This window comes from Lolium perenne, chromosome 6 (assembly GCF_019359855.2).
Source record: "Lolium perenne isolate Kyuss_39 chromosome 6, Kyuss_2.0, whole genome shotgun sequence".
Classification (NCBI taxonomy): domain Eukaryota; kingdom Viridiplantae; phylum Streptophyta; class Magnoliopsida; order Poales; family Poaceae; genus Lolium; species Lolium perenne.
Window position 1 is genome coordinate 23,022,187 of NC_067249.2, and position 23,728 is coordinate 23,045,914.

Here is a 23,728-nt window from a genome sequence, read left to right on the forward strand (position 1 = left end):
GTCTAACTAACTAAAACCATGTTCGGCTAGTGTAACTAATCTATGATAAGGAACACTTGGTTTCCCTAACCCGTAGAATTGTACTACTAGACAATTTTACTATTAGACAATTTTCTATAAACTACTTAAGAAGCACCCATATTATTAGCACGATATTCTGCCTAGCTCCAAATGCAGTTTTTTTCCTAAAAGAGATCTAACAAAGTAACTAACTAAAACTATTTTTGTTATAAATCCTACCAAAAGTCGTTCCCGCAAAACTAACTCTAAAGCTGCCAAATCCAAACAACCATTTAGATTCTATGTACAACCACAAGCAAGAGGGGAGGAATAATTGAAGTTTTCTTCCTTTTTGAAACTCGGCAATTCAAGGAAAATTTGGAGAAATTGACTGAAAATCTAAGTATCCTCATAAAAAATATATTTTATTTGAGAAACCAAAAGGTATTTTACGAAAACTTCATATGATGAATACATTTACAAGAAATAACGGAAAGCAAAAAATAAGGAATTTGGAAAGAATAAAAAATATTTGATAAAACAAGGGATTTTCAGAATAAAAAAGTGGGGATATAATTTTGGAAGATTAAACGATTTTCCATCATTACAAGAATATTTATGATTCCTGTGCATTTTAGGAATTCATAATATCTCTACTAATTTTACTAGTAAGACTATGGTTTTTTTTCACCTTTTGTTAATTTGGGTCCACCTATACGAAAGAGAGAGATTGTTGCCTATAGTTATTTTTTTGAAAGAAATACGGTAGGGGAAGCTCATACAGTGGTTTTTTTTAAATAATAAGAACACAAATCTGCGTCCATGGGGACTTGAACCTGGGTGGTTGGGTTGTACACCCACTTCCCTAACCAAATGAGTTAGGCTCATTTCTTTGCCCCATAGTCATGAAAACTGCCCGGCCAAATGAAACTTGACTATTTTGAAATAGAAATTGTTGCCGCATACTTCCTCCATCCACAAATAAGTGTACATGTGAGTTTTTTAAGATAAATTATAAAATAGAGTAAAAATACATTGGAAGATGCAAACCAATATCTCACTCCTCTTTAATTCTTTCACCTCCAATGAGTTAAGTGTATGTAGAAAACAAGGAAAACATGTGCTGAATATTATTGGGTTTGATTTTCGTGCGATAAGAGAAAAGCAATTTTTGCTACTTAAAGATGGAATATTCTTCAGTGGGAGGCGACGTTCGCATCGACAGCGAGACGCATGTGATGACTTCGTCAATCTCAAGACCCGTCGATGAAGTTTCTTGGACGCAGGCTTTCGAAGGTGCTCATAGGGGTAGGATGTGCGTGCGTACGTTTATAGGAGTGAGTGTATATGCGTATATGTGAGTGTCTATGTCTTTGGCAAAAAACTGGGACTCAGTTTGTTTTTTCATTGGGCTCCACTATTTTTTTTTTGATGATGCTTAAACTTTTTTTTAGAACAATGAGGGTGATTAAACTGGGTTTATTTCACCAGACCAACTACGCAGGCCGAAACCAAAGCAAATCGCTCTTCTCCGCGGCCCAGCCCACGAACGCACCTCGTCGCCTGCACCTCCACCTCTCACTCCCAGAGTGAGCCGAGCCAGAGATAACTCGGACGCGCCGGCAACCGCACGCCGTCGCCGTCGCCATGGCCACGGCCTCCGCCACCTCCCTCTCCGCCGCGCACCTCCTGTCCCCCGTCCCATCTCGCCCCCGCCCGCTCTTCCGCGCCCTCGCGACCTCGGGTTCGGGTAAGCAGAAGACCAGCAAGTCCAAGTCCAAGAACAAGGGCAAGGGCAAGGGCAAGTCGCTGGAGCCGCCGCCCGACGTGGTGGTCCGCCGCGCGCCGGCGGGGAGCGCGTCGGTGTTCGAGCAGCAGCGCACGGAGGCCGGGTTCAACCCCGGCGGCGGCGGGAAGGGCCCGTCGGACGAGGAGGTGCGGCAGCGGCAGATCACCGAGAGCGCCTTCCTCTTCGCGTGGCTGGGCCTCGGCGCCATCATCCTCGTCCAGGGTCTCGCGCTCGCCGCCTCCGGTAATCCATTCACCGATTTCGACTCTGACCTCCGTCTACTAGTAGAACTGAAGGGGGTGAACTGTGCTAGCAATCCGATTTAAGCTTGTCTTGCTCGTAAGTATTGGAAATTTTGTGGATGCGATGGTATGACAAGAGTTAAGAAGCACTGTAATCCAGAGTTATGTGCTACTAACTTTTGAGGCGTCTGCTATGAAAATAATCATCCTGGATTTGTAAATGTTAGATGCGCTTTTCATGTTTGCCATGATATTGTTTAAGTATTCGATGATGTTAAGTTGTTAACTGAATCGTAGCTTGTACGATGCTAACTGTTGCGTAAAACTCATGGGCCCTTGGCTAGTTCTAAATGTGCCATTCTGCAACAACATTCTATTGCTAACGGAAACCAAGACTTTTGGTTGTGTAGAATTGTTGACTCCGGTAGTAATCATGTCTGAACCTTCTTATGGCATGCAGGTTTTCTGCCCTCGGAATGGGACAACTATTTAGTCAAGTTCCTTTATCCGTCGTTCACTCCAACAGTGCTCTTGTTTCTCGGGGGTACGACTGGATATGGTGTCTTCAAGTACTTTGAGGGTGAGAAAAGTAAAGGCTAGATAGATTACAGCACAAAGGTGAGGGAAACTGTTAATACATGTTTTTGGTTTATCATTTTGTTTGCATTATGAGCCTTACTCATGATGCTATTCATTTCTCTATACAATCCGAATTATGAGTTTATTTTATGTATCATATAATTAAGAGTGAGTTCCAATTTTTACCGTGCAGTTGTGCATTTTTGACACATATTACCTCATTTAGTGGTATTTCTACCGAACACAGTTTTACCCTAGTTTAGCATTTTTCTTATTTTTGTTAATTGTTAGAAAGATCTGGCATGTTACGTCAATGTGGTGCGACAAAATGTGTAAAGATCGGAGGGCGTCATCAACGATTGTGTGCAGACTTCTCTAATCCCCTATTACATTCCTTGTCGTCCTCCTGTTAGTTTTGAAGCTCGGACATCACCTCACACCTTGCCCTCTGGACACACATTAGAAAACGAGAGTCCAAAGCATCTAAAAGGCGCAATCAGGACGATTTCCACTTGATGAGGGTAATTAGTGTCACGAATGTATAACTAGAGGGTAAAATGTGGAATTCACTATAATTATTGTGAATGATTGGATTCTTTTTGTTTGCACTACCAGTCCTACGTGTGATGCTCTTTACTGTTTAATGTATTATTGTATATGTGTGCTTGCTTCTTCATGTTCACATTGTTACATTTTCTTTAAGTCTCAGCTTGACATGTCTCTATTTAGAACTATTGATGACCCCAGAAAGATGAATAGGTTGCTAAAACAGTAACTACGTACACATGCACTTTTCCTTTCCTGTTGTTATGGAATTTGCTTCTCCACATTATTCAGTTGTTTACAATTACGATCACACATTATCATCTAGCAACCTGATTTCTCCATTTGGTTTCTTGCCCATAGACCACACTGTGACCCTGTCATTTATTTTTTCTCATGACCATGTTCATTCCATTTAATGCAGGATCTGGGAGCGAAGTTTGAAACTTTGTGGACAAGTTCCATGTTAGTGCATAGTAAAGGCACATAATTTCGTGAAATCAACTAAAGGCAGGGGATGATTGCTAGAGGGCTAGGATGGTTCTGTAAATGACTGGATTATTGGTGATCCTCTTTGTAAAGTCTATAACCATTCTGCACTTTTATAAACTTGTATGAACTGAGCTGTACACTACTGTTTCCTCGCATTAGTCACCTAACATGTATGTATCATTTGTGCCCAGTGTACATGGATGGCATGAACATGAACTATGACAATGATGCTAAATGTGTTTTAAAGTGGTCAATTTCATAAGCAGATACACTATAAATGCATGATCAAATAACTTTGACAAAGAAACATCAGTTATGTATATCGTAGTATATAAACAAGACTCTTAAGTTGATTTGTGGCTGACTTAGGAAAACATATCTATCTTGTTGTCAATACTTTGTACCGCTGATCTGTTTTTGTCTGCAAACAAGACTTCATGCATGCGCCTAACATAAAACTATCTTAACTCTGCATGTTATCTCAGATGCATATATGTATGACCAAATAGTACCAGGCTAAGCATATGAACATCTGGTACAAATCCAGAACAGTAGTAGTAGGTACTAGATGATCGGCACACTATTATAACAAGGGTCGGATAGTACAGATAGTTGACGACATATTAACTCTTCAGAATGGAAATATATATGGAGTTACGAATCATACGTTGAGACGCAACTTGGACAGGAGCTCTTCGAGAAAGGATGTGCTGCACACTCTAATTCTCCTAGAGATTTATTTATGTAGAACTATAGATGAAACGTGCAGATAGGTTTCTTGAGTAGAGATTTATGCAGCAAACTTGGAGATGAGCTCCTTGAGACCGGAGGGAGTGCACTCTCGGATCATCTGCTCAAAACCATCCACACTGAAAACTGCGTGCAAACTCGTATGCGCTCTGATAAACTCTAAGCACACCTCCTTCATCCAGCCGCTACCAATCTTCTCAGCCACGACGACGATGTCCGCCACAGTGGTCACGCGTATGTAACGACTGACCAGCATCTCTTCGCAGATCGACTTGAGCCTTGGGAGTTCGTACCGATCCGCGGCTTCAAACAGGTGCAGCAGCCACATCACATACTCATCAGATACTTCTCTTCCATCCTCTCCGGATTCAGTCTCTCCTTCAGCAGCTCGATCCTTTTCCAGGCTGCCCATGTGCCAGTCGGGGAACGCGTCGGTGTAGATGAAAGCAAGCAAGCCACTGAACACCTTTGCTTGGATGTCATCTATCTTCACGACGGTTCCCGGCGCGCTAGGGCGGTTGTTCTTGTCGCCGACGAGCAGTGCCTTGAAGACGTCGGACCGGGCTGCCAGCATGCACTGGTGCGCCGGGAACTTGTCGCCGCCGCCACCGACCTCAAACATGACGTCGGCTCCCTCCTCGGTCAAGAGGAGGTCGCTGAAATGGCTCTGCATGTCAGGCGGCAGCGCTGCGGTAAAAGTAGCGCGGCGAGCACCCTCCTCAGCGAAGACAAGAACATCGCACCGGATGGTGAAGCTGTCGTCCTTGAGATGCTTCGATCTCTCCAAGATATCCCTTCTCACTGCCTCAGCGTAGCAGTGCTCAGGGTTGAGGCTGAAGTCCTTGATTCTGGTTCCACGGATCTTCGCCGTCACCTGCAGCCGGGTCTGGTCGATGAAACTGAAGGCGACCTGGGCCTTCACGGGGCGCGCCGCCGGCGCATAGCCGCCGTCGGCCTCCTCAAGGGCGAGGGAGACAGATATGTACCCGGCGCAGCTGGAGTCGTAGCCGTTGGGGTAGTACTTGAGATACCAGCGGTGGCCTCCGACTAAGAACGTGCGGCATCGGACGTGCTCGCCGTTGGGCAGGGCGTCCCTGTTGCGTGAGTAGCCTTCCACCGCGAGCAGGTGGTACCCGCTGCCGGCGCCGGCGTCGATGGGCGACGCGGTGGACGGGCTCAGCATGCCATCGGTGCCGACGAGAGAGACGCCGGCGAAAGCCATTACGGCCGGCCGGGGTGGGAGAGGATGAGAGAAGTCGGTCCAGGCCGGATACCACACGTGTTTATATACCACACCCGATCTAACCTCTTCATGTTCAGTGAAACGTACAAATTAATTTGGCCCGTCTCCTCGAGTACGTAAGTTCAATGCAGCCATTTGCACTTCCGTGCATGGGCGAGAAGTTATGTCGTTCGATCACAGCACTAATGTGGTGCACCCGTTTCGTTCCGTCTTACGCTCAATGCACGATAGCTAGCCAGAAAGTTGTGCGGATCCTGTGTGTGGCACTGTGGCTCCAGTCTAAGAATTAGCTAGGGGCGTTTGGTTGTCTGGGCCTGATTCGTGGCTCACTGGCGCAGCGGTGCAAGCACGCGGCCAGAACGAGCCACAGGCTGAAATTGGCATGTTTTTTGATAGGTCGGGCTGCATCGGCTAGGCTAAAAAGAACTTTCTATTTGTTTGCTGGCAGCCAAGCCCAAATCTTGATGGAGATGATATTAGTCTTGTTTGGTACCATTCAGGCATGCCTAAGGTTACCTCTTCTCTATGACAGGTAGCTTTACCATGCTCTCACCTTCCATCACACAGAAATCACAGTTCATGATAGTTGCAAACTTACGAAGCAGAGCAGTTCATAACACGATGCTCCCTAGCTACTATGAATGGTTCATAACACGATCATCCCTAGCTATTACGAATGGTAGTTCATAACACGATGCTCCCTAGCTACTACGAATTGCAGTTTATCATAACGGGGTCGTTCAACATACGGGGATCAAAAGGGGTTCGAAAAACAGGGGATCATAGGGGGGTTCTTCTTCTTCTTCTTCACTTCTTCACTTCTTCTCAGATGGTGGTGTTGCCTCTGGCTTCCCACATTGCGTCTGTCCACTCTTGCCTCTTCACCTTCCAGGCATCATTGTCGCCTGCGTCCACGCCATGGCCGGTCTCTACTTCATCAAAAGTGACAAGCTCTTCGAAGAACTCATCCTCGCCCCAACCTAGGATCCAGTTGTGAAGAATGCAGCAAGCAAGGACCAGCTTTACCTGAGTGTCAAACGTGTGGAACGGTTTCTGGTCAAGAACCTTAAACCTGAATGCAGCAAAGGCCCTCTCAATGGTGACTCTAAGGATTGAGTGTCTGAGATTGAACAACCCTCTCGCATTCAGAGGTCGGTGCTTCGCAGAGAACTCGTTGAGGTGGTACCTTGTTTTCCTGAAGGGAGGTAGAATTCCAGATCGGCATGCATATCCAGCATCTCTAAGGTAGAACTTACCGTTAGGGATTTGCAACCCATCAGGCATTGACAAGCTGTCGGCCAGGATGCTCGCATCATGAGCTGAACCCTCCCACCCAGCAAGCACGTAGGTGAACCTCATATCGAAATCCACAACTACTAGCACGTTCTGGCTGGTGTAGTGCTTCCTCCCGCGGAATGCTGCAGACATTGATCTCGGTACCTTTGCAGTGACATGAGTACCATCAATAGCCCCAAGCAATCATGTACAAAAATTAGCACACAGTCATGTTTCTGACAGTACCACATATATGATAGGTAGAAGGAACATGATTTTGTACTCACCCTGAAATAGGGGAACCACCTGTAGTTGTTCTTGATCTTGGATGGTGTGTTCATTGATACTGGCTTGATAATTTCACCTCTGAGCTCCCCAACTGCGTACAACACCTGCTGGAAGTACCGAGAGATAGTCTCCGTGGATCGCCTGAATGTGTTATGGATAACTCTGAACCTCTGGTTATGACCGACGACATGAAGAAACATTGCGACTTGTTCTTCGACAGTTGTGTGGGTGCTATCAGTCAACAGTCCTCTACCCCTGAACATTTTCACAAGTGCATAGAAAGGAGCTCTTCTCATCCGTAGCATCTGGATAGCCTCTACGTCGTTGCAGTTGTAGATGTTGTTGAGGTCGGCAATCCTCTCCTGATCTCGTTGTAACATAGGCCCGTAAGTCACACGAGGAAAAGCAGCATGCCTAACTTCTCTCTTGTGCACCATCAGGATTCATGCTTGTATGCAAACGATTAGTGCTGCGGCGTGATGCACAAGCTGGAGCTGATCGCTCTACTCAAACAAGATCTATGCATTACGAACGGTCTTATCGAACCCAACCAGTTGTACGAACATGAATCTAACACTACAGTAGAGTAGAGGAGTTTCCCCTTACCTCCGTCATGACGGACGATGGACACGGCCGAAAGCCGCCACAAATGTGCACAGGCTCCGCCGCGGCTGGAGAAGAGGACCCTGGTCCGGCACCGGAGACCGAAGGGAGATGCGCGCTGCCAGATCTGGGTCGCCGCCACCGTCGGTGCGAAATTTGAGGGAAGGGAAAATCTGGGAGGGGGCTAATGGAGAGGGTAACCGAAGAGGGAGGTTACCCCTACCTTTTCCGCGCAATGCCGCTGGGATTTTGGCTTCTCCCGCCATGCCGAGGCGGAGCTCCCGCGCGAACGCCGTTGTCGATTTTCGTCTCGCCGGAGCCTGGCCCTGGAGAAACTGTCAAACCGGGCGTTTCTCCGGGGCCTGTCCCAGGGTGCTTGAAAACCCGTGCTATGTGATACGTCTCAAACATATCCATAATTTCTTATGTTCCATGCTACTTTTATGATGATACTCACATGTTTTATACACATTATATGTCATTATTATGCATTTTCCGGCACTAACCTATTGACGAGATGCCGAAGAGCCAGTTGCTGTTTTCTGCTGTTTTTGGTTTCAGAAATCCTACAAAGGAAATATTCTCGGAATTGGACGAAATCAACGCCCAGGGTCTTATTTTTCCACGAAGCTCCCAGAAGACCGAAAGGATCACGAAGTGGGGCGACGAGGCGCCGCCACACTAGGGCCACGCGGCCAGGGCTGGGCCCGCGCCGCCCTAGCGTGTGGGGCCCCTGTCAGCCCTCCGACTCCGCCCTTCCGCCTACTTAAAGCCTTCGTCGCGAAACCCTATGTACCGAGAACCACGATACGGAAAACCTTCCAGAGACGCAGCCGCCTCCAATCCCATCTTGGGGGATTCAGGAGATCGCCTCCGGCACCCTGCCGGAGAGGGGGATCATCTCCCGGAGGGCTCTTCATCTCCATGATCGCCTCCGGATCGATGTGTGAGTAGTTCACCCCTGGACTATGGGTCCATAGCAGTAGCTAGATGGTTGTCTTCTCCTCATTGTGCTATCATGTTAGATCTTGTGAGCTGCCTATCATGATCAAGATCATCTATTTGTAATGCTACATGTTGTGTTTGTTGGGATCCGATGAATATTGAATACTATGTCAAGTTGATTATCAATCTATCATATATGTTGTTTATGTTCTTGCATGCTCTCCGTTGCTAGTAGAGGCTCTGGCCAAGTTGATACTTGTAACTCCAAGAGGGAGTATTTATGCTCGATAGTGGGTTCATGCCTCCATTGAATCTCGGGACAAAGGGATGAGAAAGTTCTAAGGTTGTGGATGTGCTGTTGCCACTAGGGATAAAACATCGATGCTTTGTCTAAGGATATTTGTGTTGATTACATTACGCACCATACTTAATGCAATTGTCTGTTGTTTGCAACTTTATACCGGAAGGGGTTCGGATGATAACCTGAAAGTGAACTTTTTAGGCATAGATGCATGCTGGATAGCGGTCTATGTACTTTGTCGTAATGCCCTGATTAAATCTCATAGTACTCATCATGATATATGTATGTGCATTGTTATGCCTTCTTTATTTGTCAATTGGCCAACTGTAATTCGTTCACCCAACATGCTATTTATCTTATGGGAGAGATACCACTAGTGAACTGTGGACCCCGGTCCATTCTTTACATCTGAAATACAATCTACTGCACTTGTTCTTTACTGTTCTTCGCAAACAAACATCATCATCCACACTATTCGGTTAATCCTTTGTTTTCACCAAGCCGGTGAGATTGACAACCTCACTGTTACGTTGGGGCAAAGTACTTTGATTGTGTTGTGCAGGTTCCACGTTGGCGCCGGAATCCGTGTTGTTGCGCCGCACTACACTCTGTCACCAACGACCTTCACGTGATCCTTGACTCCTACTGGTTCGATAAACCTTGGTTTCTTACTGAGGAAAAACTTGCTACTGTACGCATCACACCTTCCTCTTGGGGTTCCCAACGGACGTGTGTTAATTGCACGCATTAAGGACTTTTTCTGGCGCCGTTGCCGGGGAGATCAAGACACGCTGCAAGGGGAGTCTTCCACTTCCAATCTCTTTACTTTGTTTTTGTCTTGCTTTACTTTATTTTATTTACTGTTTTGTTTGCTCTTTATATCAAAAACACAAAAAAATTAGTTGCTAGATTTACTTTATTTACTGTCTTGTTCTCCATATTAAAAACACAAAAAATTAGTTACTTGCATTTACTTTATTTAGTTTGCTTTATTTACTACTGCTAAAATGAATACTCCTGAAAACACTAAGTTGTGTGACTTCACTAGCACAAATAATAATGATTTCCTATGCACACCTATTGCTCCACCTGCTACTACAGCAGAATTCTTTGAAATTAAACCTGCTTTACTAAATCTTGTCATGAGAGAGCAATTTTCTGGTGTTAGTTCTGATGATGCTGCTGCCCATCTTAATAATTTTGTTGAACTTTGTGAAATGCAAAAGTATAAGGATGTAGATGGTGACATTATAAAATTGAAATTGTTTCCTTTCTCGTTAAGAGGAAGAGCTAAAGATTGGTTGCTATCTTTGCCTAAGAATAGTATTGATTCATGGACTAAATGTAAAGATGCTTTCATTGGTAGATATTATCCTCCTGCTAAAATTATATCTTTGAGAAGTAGCATAATGAATTTTAAGCAATTGGATAATGAACATGTTGCTTAAGCATGGGAAAGAATGAAATCTTTGGTGAAGAATCGCCCTACCCATGGACTAACTACTTGGATGATCATCCAAACCTTCTATGCATGATTAAATTTTTCTTCGCGGAACCTATTGGATTCAGCTGCTGGAGGTACCTTTATGTCCATTACTTTGGGGGCGGCAACAAAGCTTCTTGATGATATGATGATAAATTACTCTGAATGGCACACTGAAAGAGCTCCACAAGGTAAGAAGGTGAATTCTGTTAAAGAAACCTCCTCCTTGAGTGATAAGATTGATGTGATTATGTCTATGCTTGTGAATGGTAGATCTAATGTTAATCCAAATAATGTTCCTTTAGCTTCATTGGTTGCTCAAGAAGAGAATGTTGATGTGCACTTCATTAAAAGTAATAATTTCAACAACAATGCTTATAGGAATAATTCTGGTAACAACTATAGGCCATATCCTTCTGCTAATAATAATGGTTATGGTAATTATTATGGTAATTCTTACAACAATAATAGGAATGTACCCTCTGGTCTTGAAGCCATGCTTAAAGAATTTATTAGTACACAAACTGCTTTTAACAAATCTGTTGAAGAAAAGCTTGGTAAAATTGATATTCTTGCTTCTAAGGTTGATAGACTTGCTGCTGATATTGATCTTTTAAAATTGAAAGTTATGCCTAATAAGGATAATGATAATAAAATTGTTACTACAGCAAACGCCATCCAAGTTCTAATTAATGAAAATATTAGATTAATGGCTGAATTGCATGCTAGGTGGAATAGAGAAGAAAACGAAAAACTTGCTAAAGAAAATAATGTAGCTAAAGTTTGGACTATTACCACCACTAGTAATGATAATGCTTCACATGTTGCTACACCTCCTACTATCAATGGTAAAATAATTGGTGTTGGCAATGTTTCTACTCCTAGTGCAAAGCGTGCAAAATTGCCTGAAATTGCTAAAACTGCTGAAACTATTTGTGATAAAACTGCTGAAATTTTCAAAATATTGGGGACAATGATCCCATTGCTGTAGACCATAATGGTTTAGATTTTGATGATTGTCATATCTCTGAAGTTATAAAGTTCTTACAAAAACTTGCTAGAAGTCCTAATGCTAGTGCTATAAATTTGGCCTTTACAAAACATATTACAAATGCTCTCATTAAAGCTAGAGAAGATAAACTAAAACTTGAAACTTCTATTCCTAGGAAGTTAGAAGATGGTTGGGAGCCCATCATTAAGATGAGGGTCAATGATTTTGATTGTAATTCTTTATGTGATTTTGGTGCAAGTATTTCTGTTATGCCTAAGAAAATCTATGATATGCTTGACTTGCCACCATTGAAAAATTGTTATTTGGATGTTAATCTTGCTGATAATGCTATAAAGAAACCTTTGGGGAGGATTGATAATGTTCGTATTATGGTTAACAATAACCTTGTCCCCGTTGATTTTGTTATCTTGGATATTGAATGCAATGCATCTTGTCCCATCATATTGGGAAGACCTTTTCTTCGAACTGTTGGTGCTACTATTGATATGAAGGAAGGTAATATTAAGTATCAATTTCCTCTCAAGAAAGGTATGGAACACTTCCCTAGAAAGAGAATGAAGTTACATTATGATTCTATTATTAGAACAAATTATGATGTTGATGCTTCATCTCTTGATGTTACTTGATTCACACTTTCTGCGCCTAGCTGAAAGGCGTTAAAGAGAAGCGCTTATGGGAGACAACCCATTATTTTACTACAGCACTTTTGTTTTATATTTGAGTCTTGGAAGTTGTTACTACTGTAGCAACCTCTCCTTATCTTTATTTTATTGCATTGTTGTGCCAAGTAAAATCTTTGATAGTAATGTTGATACTAGATTTGGATTATTGCGCATAAACAGATTTCTTACTGTCACGAAATTGAGCAACCCCGTCTGTAGATAACTCATAAAACTCTGCCAATTTACGTGCGTGATCCTCAGATATGTACGCAACTTTCAGTCAATTTGAGCTTTTTCATCTGAGCAAGTTAAGTGCCCCTGAAAATTTGTCTTTACGGACTGTTCTGTTTTGACAGATTCTACCTTTTATTTCGCATTGCCTGTTTTGCTATGTTTGATGGATTTCTTTGTTCCATTAACTTTCAGTAGCTTTGTGCAATGTCCAGAAGTGTTAAGAATGATTATGTCACCTCTGAATATATGAATTTTCAATTATGCACTAACCCTCTAATGAGTTTGTTTCGAGTTTGGTGTGGAGGAAGTTTTCAAGGGTCAAGAGAGGAGGATGATACAATATGATCAAGAAGAGTGAAAAGTCTAAGCTTGGGGATGCCCCCGTGGTTCATCCCTGCATATTTCAAGAAGACTCAAGCATCTAAGCTTGGGTATGCCCAAGGCATCCCCTTCTTCATCGACAACTTATCAGGTCACCTCTAGTGAAACTATATTTTTATTCAGTCACATCTTATGTGCTTTACTTGGAGCGTCTGTTTGCTTTTGTTTTTGTTTTTGTTTGAATAAAATCGGATCCTAGCATTCTTTGTGTGGGAGAGAGACACGCTCCGCTGTTTCGTATGAACATATATGTTCTTAGCTTTATTCTTAATGTTCATGGCGAAGGTTGAACTACTTCGTTCATCGATATATGGTTGGAAACGGAAAATGCTTCATGTGGTAATTGGTATAATGTCTTGAATAATTTGATACTTGGCAATTGTTGTGCTCATATAGATCATGTTTAAGCTCTTGCATCATGTACTTTGCACCTATTAATGAAGAACTACATAGAGCTTGTTAAAATTTGGTTTGCATGATTGGTCTCTCTAAGTCTAGATATTTTCTGGTTGAGGTGTTTGAACAACAAGAAGACAGTATAGAGTCTTATAATGCTTACAATATGTTCATATGTGAGTCTTGCTGCACCGTTTTATACTTGAGTTGGCTTCAAACAACCTTGCTAGCCTAAGCCTTGTATTGAGAGGGATTACTTCTCGTGCATCCAAATCCTTGAGCCAAAACCCATGCCATTTGTGTCCACCATACCTACCTACTACATGGTATTTCTCTGCCATTCCAAAGTACATTACTTGAGTGCTACCTTTAAAATTCTATTCTTTGCCTTTACAATACATAGCTCATGGGAAAATAGCCTTAAAAACTATTGTGGTGAAGAATATGTACTTATGTATCTTATTTCTTAATAAGTTGCTTGTTGAGTGGTAACCATGTTTCTGGGGACGCCATCAACTTTTACCTTTGTTGAATATCATGTGAGTTGCTATGCATGTTCGTCTTGTCTGAAGTAAGGGCGATTTTCATGATCAAATGGTTTGAGTATGCATATTGTTAGAGAAGAACATTGGGCCGCTAACTAAAGCCATGAATCATGGTGAAAGTTTCAGTTTGGACACAAATCCTCAATCTCTTATGAGAATATTATCTGTTGTTGAATGCTTAAGCATTAAAAGAGGAGTCCATTATCTGTTGTCTATGTTGTCCCGGTATGGATGTCTAAGTTGAGAATAATCAAAAGCGAGAAATCCAATGAGAACTTTCTCCTTAGACCTCTGTACAGGCGGCATAGAGGTACCCCTTTGTGACACTTGGTTGAAACATATGTTATGCAATGATAATCCGTGTTAATCCAAGCTAATTAGGACAAGGTGCGGGCACTATTAGTATTCTATGCATGAGGCTTGCAACTTATAGGATATCTTATACATAACACATATGATTTATTACTACCGTTGACAAAATTGTTTCTATGTTTTCAAAATGAAAAGCTCTAGCACAAAAATAGTAATCCATGCTTCCCTCTGCGAAGGGCCATTCTTCTACTTTATTGTTGAGTCAGTTTACCTACTTCTTTCTATCTCAGAAGCAAACACTTGTGTAAACTGTGTGCATTGATTCTTACATGTTTACCTATTGCACTTGTTATATTGCTTTATGTTGAAAATTATCCATAAGATAAACATGTTGAAGTTGAAAGCAACTGCTGAAACTTATATCTTCCTTTGTGTTGCTTCAAAGCTTTCTACTAAGAATTTATTGCTTTACGAGTTAACTCTTATACAAGACTTATTGATGCTTGTCTTGAAAGTACTATTCATGAAAAGTCTTTGCTATATGATTCAGTTGTTTATTCATTGTCTTTACCATTGCTTCGAATCGCTGCATTCATCTCATATGCTTTACAATAGTATTGATCAAGATTATGATAGCATGTCACTTCAAAAATTATCCTTGTTATCGTTTACCTACTCGAGGGCGAGTAGGAACTAAGCTTGGGGATGCTTGATACGTCTCAAACGTATCCATAATTTCTTATGTTCCATGCTACTTTTATGATGATACTCACATGTTTTATACACATTATATGTCATTATTATGCATTTTCCGGCACTAACCTATTGACGAGATGCCGAAGAGCCAGTTGTTGTTTTCTGCTGTTTTTGGTTTCAGAAATCCTACAAAGGAAATATTCTCGGAATTGGACGAAATCAACGCCCAGGGTCTTATTTTTCCACGAAGCTTCCAGAAGACAGAAAGGATCACGAAGTAGGGCGACGAGGCGCCGCCACACTAGGGCCGCGTGGCCAGGGCTGGGCCCGCGCCGCCCTAGCGTGTGGGGCCCCTGTCAGCCCTCCGACTCCGCCCTTCCGCCTACTTAAAGCCTTCGTCGCGAAACCCTCTGTACCGAGAACCACGATACGGAAAACCTTCTAGAGACGCAGCCGCCACCAATCCCATCTCGGGGGATTCAGGAGATCGCCTCCGGCACCCTGCCGGAGAGGGGAATCATCTCCCGGAGGGCTCTTCATCGCCATGATCGCCTCCGGATCGATGTGTGAGTAGTTCACCCCTGGACTATGGGTCCATAGCAGTAGCTAGATGGTTGTCTTCTCCTCATTATGCTATCATGTTAGATCTTGTGAGCTGCATATCATGATCAAGATCATCTATTTGTAATGCTACATGTTGTGTTTGTTGGGATCCGATGAATATTGAATACTATGTCAAGTTGTTTATCAATCTATCATATATGTTGTTTATGTTCTTGCATGCTCTCCGTTGCTAGTAGAGGCTCTGGCCAAGTTGATACTTGTAACTCCAAGAGGGAGTATTTATGCTCGATAGTGGGTTCATGCCTCCATTGAATGCAGGACGATGTGAGAAAGTTCTAAGGTTGTGGATGTGTTGTTGCCACTAGGGATAAAACATCGATGCTTTGTCTAAGGTTATTTGTGTTGATTACATTACGCACCATACTTAATGCAATTGTCTGTTGTTTGTAACTTAATACCGGAAGGGGTTCGGATGATAACCTGAAAGTGGACTTTTTAGGCATAGATGCACGTTGGATAGCGGTCTGTGTACTTTGTCGTAATGCGCTGATTAAATCTCATAGTACTCATCATGATGTATGTATGTGCATTGTTATGCCTTCTTTATTTGTCAATTGCCCAACTGTAATTCGTTCACCCAACATGCTATTTATCTTATGGGAGAGACACCACTAGTGAACTGTGGACCCCGGTCCATTCTTTACATCTGAAATACAATCTACTGCACTTGTTATTTACTGTTCTTCGCAAATAAACATCATCTTCCACACTATTCGGTTAATCATTTGTTTTCAGCAAGCCGGTGAGATTGACAACCTCACTGTTACGTTGGGGCAAAGTACTTTGATTGTGTTGTGCAGGTTCCACGTTGGCGCCGGAATCCCTGGTGTTGCGCCGCACTACACTCCGTCACCAACGACCTTCACGTGATCCTTGACTCCTACTGGTTCGATAAACCTTGGTTTCTTACTGAGGGAAAAATTGCTATTGTACGCATCACACCTTCCTCTTGGGGTTCCCAACGGATGTGTGTTAATTGCACGCATCACTATGCAAGAACGCAGTGCGTCCAGGGAACCAAACGGTCCGAAAATTGTTGGGCCAATGCGAGCCAAGGGGCGCAGGTAACCAAACGCGTCCTAGAGATCTGAAATTGTGGAGGAAATCATATCTCAAACATCCTGATGGATTTAGCCGGGAGAAGTAATTAATTCCTCATCTCCCCATTTGGAAAATATATCTTTTTATTACATGCCCTTGAGTCATCACAAGGTAGTGACACTCTTCCCACTCTTGCTAACACCTCTGATTATAGTATTTTAGACATTGCTAGCAAGGTTGGGATAGATTTGGGTACTACTCTGGACATGATTGATACAAACCTAGCTCTAATAAGAGAACAGGAGCAGGCCAGGGTTAATATTTTTATGAGTAAAAATGGAAACTCTGAGGAGATGGAACATTCAGTAGATATGGACAACCAGCTAGATGCTGTTGACCAAGTTCTACTGAATATCCTAAGAGTGGGCAAGGAAGACTGTGAGGCTCTCTCAGATTACTTGATTACTATTTATAATGATGGAGGGGAACTGGTGGGGGAGAAAGTGGCTCCTATGGAGTTTCACTGCAAAACCCCCATCAAAACTAAGAAAGTGTGTAGAAACGGGAAGAAAAAGAAAGAATCCGAATGATTAGTGGATTTACTTGGAATAGTAGGGGCACTGGGGAAGAAAGTAAAAAAAGCTATATTAGGCAACACATAAAAGATCATAATCTTGACTTTGTAGGAATACAGGAAACAATGAAGCAAGATTATCCCACTAAATTTCTTGAAGAAATAAGTGGAGGGATTGAGTTTCACTGGGATGGTATTCCTGCAAGAGGGAGATCTGGTGGTATTCTTTTAGGTGTTAGGAAAGAAACTTATGATGTGATTGAAAAGCAAAAAGGGTTTTATTTTGTTAGATTCCTTATAGCTAGCAAAATTGATAATTTCACCTGGAATTTAGTGATAGTGTATGGGGATGCACAACAAGATGGCAAAGCTAATTTCTTAGTGGAATTGGTGAATGTCATAAGGAAATCTGCATACCCTATCCTAATTACTGGTGATTTTAATATGACAAGGAAAGATAGTGAGAATAATAAACCAGGAGGACATAATAGATGGAGTCCCCTGTTTTAATGCTGTAATTGAGCAGGGTAGTCTGATGGAGATTAAACTTTCAGGTAGGAAATTCACTTGGTGTAACAACCATGAAGATCCCACCTATGAACTTCTAGACAGAGTCCTTGTTTCACCATCATGGGAAGATAATTTTCCTTTGGTGTGTGCAACAACTTTACCTAGTGAGTTATCTGACCATACTCCTATTTTGATTAAATCAGGAGACAAACCTAGAATAAAGCCTATTTTCATATTTGAAAATTGCTGGTTTCTAAGGCCTGACCTCCAAGAAATTATCAAAGAAGTATGGGGTAGAACCTACTTAGGGAGGAAAAAATTGACATTTGGCAAAAAAGGTTTGACTGCCTCAGGAAGATTTAAAGGTTGGAATCTAAATACTGAAGGAGAATATAAGAAGAAGAGAGGAGCTTTTGCAATACAATTAGATGAAATTGATAAGAAAGGGGAAATTCATGGACTAACTCAAACTGAGATGGAGAGGAAAAAAACTGCTACAGAATCGGCTGGAAAGCATTATTAGAGAAGAGGAAATTAAATGGATCCAGAGAGCAAAAGAAAAAGAAATTTTGGAGGGAGATAACAATACCAGGTATTATCACTCCAATGCAAATGGTAGAAGGAGGAGAACTTTAATTGTCAATTTAAATCAGGATGAAGGTTTGATAGAAGGTCAGGATAATCTTAAGAGATATATCACTGATTTCTATAAAAAACTCTTTGGCAATCCTGATCTAAATAATATCAGATTTAGGGAAGCAGGAATGGAGAAGCTCAATGATGAAGATTGTGAACTGTTACTGAAAGCTTTTACAATGGAAGAACTCAAGAAAGCTATCTTTGAAATGTCACCTAATAAAGCAGCTGGTCCAGATGGTTTTAATGCAGAGTTCTACCAGAAAAACTAGGAATTAGTGAAGCAAGACCTCTTTGGTTTGCTTGAAGATTTCCAGAAAGGAGAACTGGATATTGCAAGATTGAACTATGGCACTATCACTTTAATCCTAAAAGGAAATGATGCTGATAGGATTCAAAAGTACAGGCCTATATGCCTCTTAAATGTGTCTTTCAAAATTATCACACGAGTCATAGTTAATAGACTCATTCAGGTGATTTGGAAGGTTGTACTTTTAAATCAAACTGCTTTCATTAAAGGGAGATATATTATGGAAAGGGTTAATGTTTTGCATGAAATTCTAAATGACACACACAAAAAGAAAAAATCTGATGTGCTTTTCAAGATTGATTTTGAAAAAGCCTTTGACAAGGTCAAATGGCCTTTCCTTTATCAATCTATGGAAGCTAAGGGTTTTCCATCTAAATGGATTGATTTGATTATGAAGACACAATAACTAGTGGTAAGGTGGGGATCAATGTTAATGGGGAAATAGGGACCTACTTTTCCACATACCAGGGAGTGAGGCAAGGTGACCCGCTTTCCCCCATCCTTTTTGACCTTGCTGTTGATATTCTTGCAATTCTTGTAAAGAGAGCTCAAGGGGAGGGATTAGTGACTGGACTTGGTACAAGTCTTGTGGAAGGAGGTGTGTCTATTCTGCAATATGCAGATGACACAATCCTCCTCCTTGAAGACAATCTGGACCAGGCTAGAAACTTGAAAGTGATTCTCTGTCTTTTTGAGCAAATGTCAGGGCTTAAAATAAATTTTCATAAAAGTGAGATTTATTGTCTAGGGGAGGACACAGATAGAAAAGAATATTTTGAAAGAATTTTCACCTGTAAATCTGGTTTGTTGACAATGAAATATTTGGGAGTTCCAATTAACAAAAAAGGTTGGAAAATTCAGATTGGGAGCCTACTGAAGGGAAAATGAGAAACAAACTAGGACCTTGGCAAGGGAAAATGTTGGTGATGGGTGGGAGAGTTACTCTAATCAATTCATCTCTGACAAGTGTTCCACTTTACATGCTTTCCTTTTATAGGTTGCCTGTTGGTGTGAGAGAAAAACTGGACAAGATTAGGAATAATTTTTTGTGGGATGAGACTGAAGATAAAAAAGAAATACCACTTAGTAAATTGGTAGACAGTATGTCTGCCAAAAGACCAAGGTGGCTTAGGGAGTTTGGACTTAGAAAAAATTAATATTGATTTACTAGCCAAATGGTTATGGCAGCTTTTCAATGAAGATGGTATCTGGCAAACAATTCTTAGAAAGAAATATCTCCAGAAGTATACTCTCTGCCAGGTGATCACCAAAAACGGAGATTCACATTTTTGGCAAGGTTTGATGGAGATTAAAAAAAACTTTCTGGCAGCATTGTAAAGTCAGAATTGGGGATGGATCAAAAACTAGTTTTTGGGAAGATCACTGGATAGGATCTTCCTGCCTGTCCAAAATCTTTCCAAGATTGTTTTTGTTGTCCATGAACAGAAATGCCAAGGTTAAGGAAGTTTTTGATGTAGGTGTAGAGATGCTCAGATTTAGAAGAGTAATGGTGGGTGAACTCAGAGAACAGTGGGTGAATCTGAAAAAAAATGCTAGAAAAAGTGACACTGAATAATGACCCTGATAGGTTGGTCTGGAAATTGACGGCCACAGGTGAATTTTCAGTTAAGTGTATGTATTTAACAATGCAGTGCAATGAAGTTGTACCCTATAAGTTTCTGTGGAAAAGGAAGATACCACTCAGAGTCAAAACTTTCTTATGGCTAGTGCTTAAAGGAAGTATTCTCACTAGGGATGTCCTGCTGCAGAGGGGGGGAGGGGGTAAATGTGAGAAGAAATGTCTTTTTTGCGGATGCAATGAAACTATTAATCATCTTTTCTTCAAATGTCCCCTAGCTAGATACATTTGGAATGTAGTCAGTTGCACTTTTGGCTTGAATTTCCAATTTGAAACTGCTGAACAATGCATATCCACTTGGTTGAAAAAGTTTGGGGGAGAGAAGAGAGAATTTGTTACAGTAGGGATTGCTGCTGTTATTTGGAGTATATGGAAAACAAGAAACTTAGCTTGCTTTGACAAAAAATGACCTGATGAACCTTTTGCAGTTACTCTGAAAATTTGTTTTTATATTAATACGTGGAGTTTGTTGCAGGTGAAGGAGGAGGCTAGAAACAGGTTGGAGCTCTGTGCTAAGGTGCTGTAAAAGGTAGCAAAATAAGCTTTTGGAGCAAGGAGGTGTTGGGTCGCCTGGACGCCAAGATTGACAATGTAGGGGAAAAAAAGGAGAATAAAAAAGAAATAGAGAGAAGGGATGGAGGAGGGAGGAAAGAAAGAAGCTGACATGAAGCAGAAGTCTGGCTGTGAGGGGCAGTGCTGCTTTGTTCAAATGTCTGTTTGTTGTATTTCCAACTCTTCCTTTTCTTTTTCTGCTGTTTCAAGTGAACCTAGGTTTATATCTCGATCTCTGTCGGTATGTAAAACCTTAAGTGTCTGTGGGGTGTGTGTGGTGGTCTGGTTTGTGGTCTTTGTAGAAACAAATCTTGGTTTCCTTAATGAAATCGGGGAGAAAATCCCTTTTATCTAAAAAAATTACATGCCCTTGTTTAGATTTTAAAATAAATCAATGAGGGTTTGGTTAAGATGGAGAGGAAGTTTTCTAGCAAGGGATGGTGGTTGGTGTTTTGAAAGTTAAAAATTTGTAATTAGAAGATTGGTGCTTGAGCACAAACAAGCTTTTGGGATGATGGTTGCTGCCTAAATCTCCCAAAAGGATATTTCCAGAACGTATGAGGTTTGCGCTCAGCACATTTGGGCATGAGCCAACGCCCGCCTAGGTGCGAACCTGACTCTTCCTGCTGAGCCTCTCTCTGGATGGTGGCGTAAGGCGGTGAGCAGATTTCCAGCTAAGGACAGGAAGCCCGGAAAACCCCTCGTGATGTTCATCCTTCGCTCCATCCATCTCGAGCGTAAATTTCTTTGGCGCATGTTTGTTAATTGGTTAAATAGAGTAGATAGATAATTTAAGGTATTAATCTGAATTGCGGTCTCTGCTTTATGTTGGTCTATATGGAGGGGTGCGAAATGATTTTATCTTTAATAAAAAACAATATTTTAACTTCTTGCAGGTTATCCATATGGTGCCACATCGGGTTCAGCTATGGACCTCCTTTCGCCGGAGGGGTAGCGGGATGTCATGGCTTCTGGATGCACACGACTCCAGATGGTCGCTCGTGATATCTTGTGCCAGGTTAGCTGGCGACATACTAGGTGACTACGTTGATGTGTAGTGATAGTATGTTGTGCTTTTTTCGCTGGTTGATTTTTCTATTAATTCTTGGCCATGCTTGAGTTGTAATATCTACTGAATTCGAGACTTATTAATAAAAAGCCGTGTGCATCATCACGAGTGTGCGTCATCACGATGCAGAAGCCGGAGTTTTTATCCCCATTTCGAAAAAAATCTGGCTCGCGCGTTGCGCGCGTCTTCCATTCCAAGGCGATGACGCTTGATGCAATCTCTTGTATCTTTACCGGATATGCAAAAAAGAAAAATTGCTTTTTACTGACCATATTATTCTGTCAATTTCTAGGATAGAGAGATGTATTCCGAAAAGATGCCTCTACTAAGAATTTAAAAACACAAAAAGAGTACGCATTGGACTTAATATGGATGATATTGTTGCTGATCCATGGCTTGAAAAACCAATTTATGACTTTGATCCAAACATTAGAGATGAAGCTAAGAGAGCATATTTATTTATGGGTCCATGTCAACCACGTGCTAATGTTTTTTCCACGAAAATTGCAAGGGAGTCAGATGAGGCAATTTAGAAAAACATGGGTTGGCAGATTTGATTGGTTATAATATAGCGTGCAAAAGGATGTTGCTTATATCTTTAATTGTTATCTTTTTAAATCCGCAAGGATTGGTAATTGGGAAAATGAGACATTTACTAATTAAATTAAGATGGTTATCTTAATTGGAGGCAGGTACTTGAAACTTTAAATGATCATGTTGGAGGACCTGATAGTGCTCATAACAAGGTAAGGAAGCGTGCCACTGATTTCAAAAATTAGAGACAAAGTGTGGCATATGTGTGGTTTGAGAAAAGCATAGAGAAAGAGGAGAAATATAAAGCTTGTTTAATTGTTGTTTTAGGTATGGTAAGTTTTCTTCTTTTGCAAGATCTTTCCTTTCGTGGACTTGTTTTAGGTATGGCAAGTTTTCTTCTTTTGCAAGATCTTTCCTTTCGTGGACATGATGAATCCTCAAGCTCAAGAAATAAGGAAAACTTTCTAGAGATGCTGGAATGGTACAGAAATAAAGATCCCGAAGCTGCAAGTGTTCTTGGTGTAAATGCTCCCAAGAATTGTGAAATGATTGCCCCTGAAATACAAAACGATTTAGTCAAAGCTTGTGCACATGAGACAAGGAATATAATTATTTGTGAATTGAAAGGGCATCTTTTCGCGGTGCTTGTTGAAGAGTCTAGTGATACATCAATAAAAGAGAAAATGGAGGTGATTTTGAGGGGTACAAACCTCCGTATTAATGTTTCGTTTCGTCCTTGTTACCAAATGTCACTTACTAATTTTTTCATGTAGGTATGTCAATGGTAAAAGTGAAGTGATTGAGAGGTTTCCCGATACTACATCATCTTATCTTAAGATAGCATTGGATGCTATGTTTACCAAACATGGTTTATCTATGTCTTAATTGCGAGGGCAAGGATATATGCTAGAGCCTCAAATGTGAGAGGTCAGTTTCATGGGTTTGCAAATACGCACATTGGACGAAAATCCATATGCCTTTTTACATGCATTGTTTCGATCACCAGTTGCAACTAGTGGTTGTTGCTGTTTGATGTCTACGTGTGCTTCTATTCCTGTATACAGTGTTGGGCCTCCAAGAGCAGAGGTTTGTAGAACAGCAGCAAGTTTTCCTTAAGTGGATCACCCAAGGTTTATCGAACTCAGGGAGGAAGAGGTCAAAGATATCCCTCTCAAGCAACCCTGCAATCACGATACAAGAAGTCTCTTGTGTCTCCAACACACCTGTAACACCCAGGCCAACCAGCTGCACATTGAGCACGCCAAGATCATTGACACCATCAACATTCTTGCAATGGAGCGCAAGGCACTTTGCCATCAGCACGCCAAGAAGGACTACTTCATTGCTCGCCTCCGCGTGAGGATAGCAACCCTGGAGCAGCTCATCCCAATACCCAACCATGCCCCCAGAGACAAGTCCACGGTGACTTGCTATGCATGTGGTGTTACTGGTCATTACTCTAAAAAGT

General features: G+C 41.7%; 3 protein-coding genes across 3 annotated transcripts; 1 reads left to right on the forward strand and 2 right to left on the reverse strand.

The window, feature by feature from the left end:
• Nucleotides 1-1,564: 1,564 nt before the first annotated feature.
• Nucleotides 1,565-3,899, forward strand: LOC127308622 (uncharacterized). Its single transcript, XM_051339489.2, has 3 exons — nucleotides 1,565-2,032; nucleotides 2,492-2,649; nucleotides 3,578-3,899. The coding sequence occupies exons 1-2, from the start codon at nucleotides 1,648-1,650 to the stop codon at nucleotides 2,629-2,631; spliced, it is 525 nt and encodes a 174-aa protein (XP_051195449.1). The 5' UTR covers nucleotides 1,565-1,647; the 3' UTR covers nucleotides 2,632-2,649; nucleotides 3,578-3,899.
• Nucleotides 3,900-4,224: 325 nt separating this feature from the next.
• LOC127310687 (BTB/POZ and MATH domain-containing protein 2-like) lies at nucleotides 4,225-5,626 on the reverse strand. The gene has a single exon (XM_051341336.2). It carries the CDS (start codon nucleotides 5,615-5,617, stop codon nucleotides 4,436-4,438), a length of 1,182 nt encoding a protein of 393 aa, XP_051197296.1. The 5' UTR covers nucleotides 5,618-5,626; the 3' UTR covers nucleotides 4,225-4,435.
• An 837-nt stretch (nucleotides 5,627-6,463) lies between these two features.
• LOC127310686 (uncharacterized) lies at nucleotides 6,464-7,638 on the reverse strand. Its single transcript, XM_071822050.1, has 2 exons — nucleotides 7,183-7,638; nucleotides 6,464-7,114 (listed from the first exon to the last, which is right to left on the reverse strand). Exons 1-2 carry the CDS (start codon nucleotides 7,636-7,638, stop codon nucleotides 6,464-6,466), a joined length of 1,107 nt encoding a protein of 368 aa, XP_071678151.1.
• Between the last annotated feature and the right edge of the window lie 16,090 nt (nucleotides 7,639-23,728).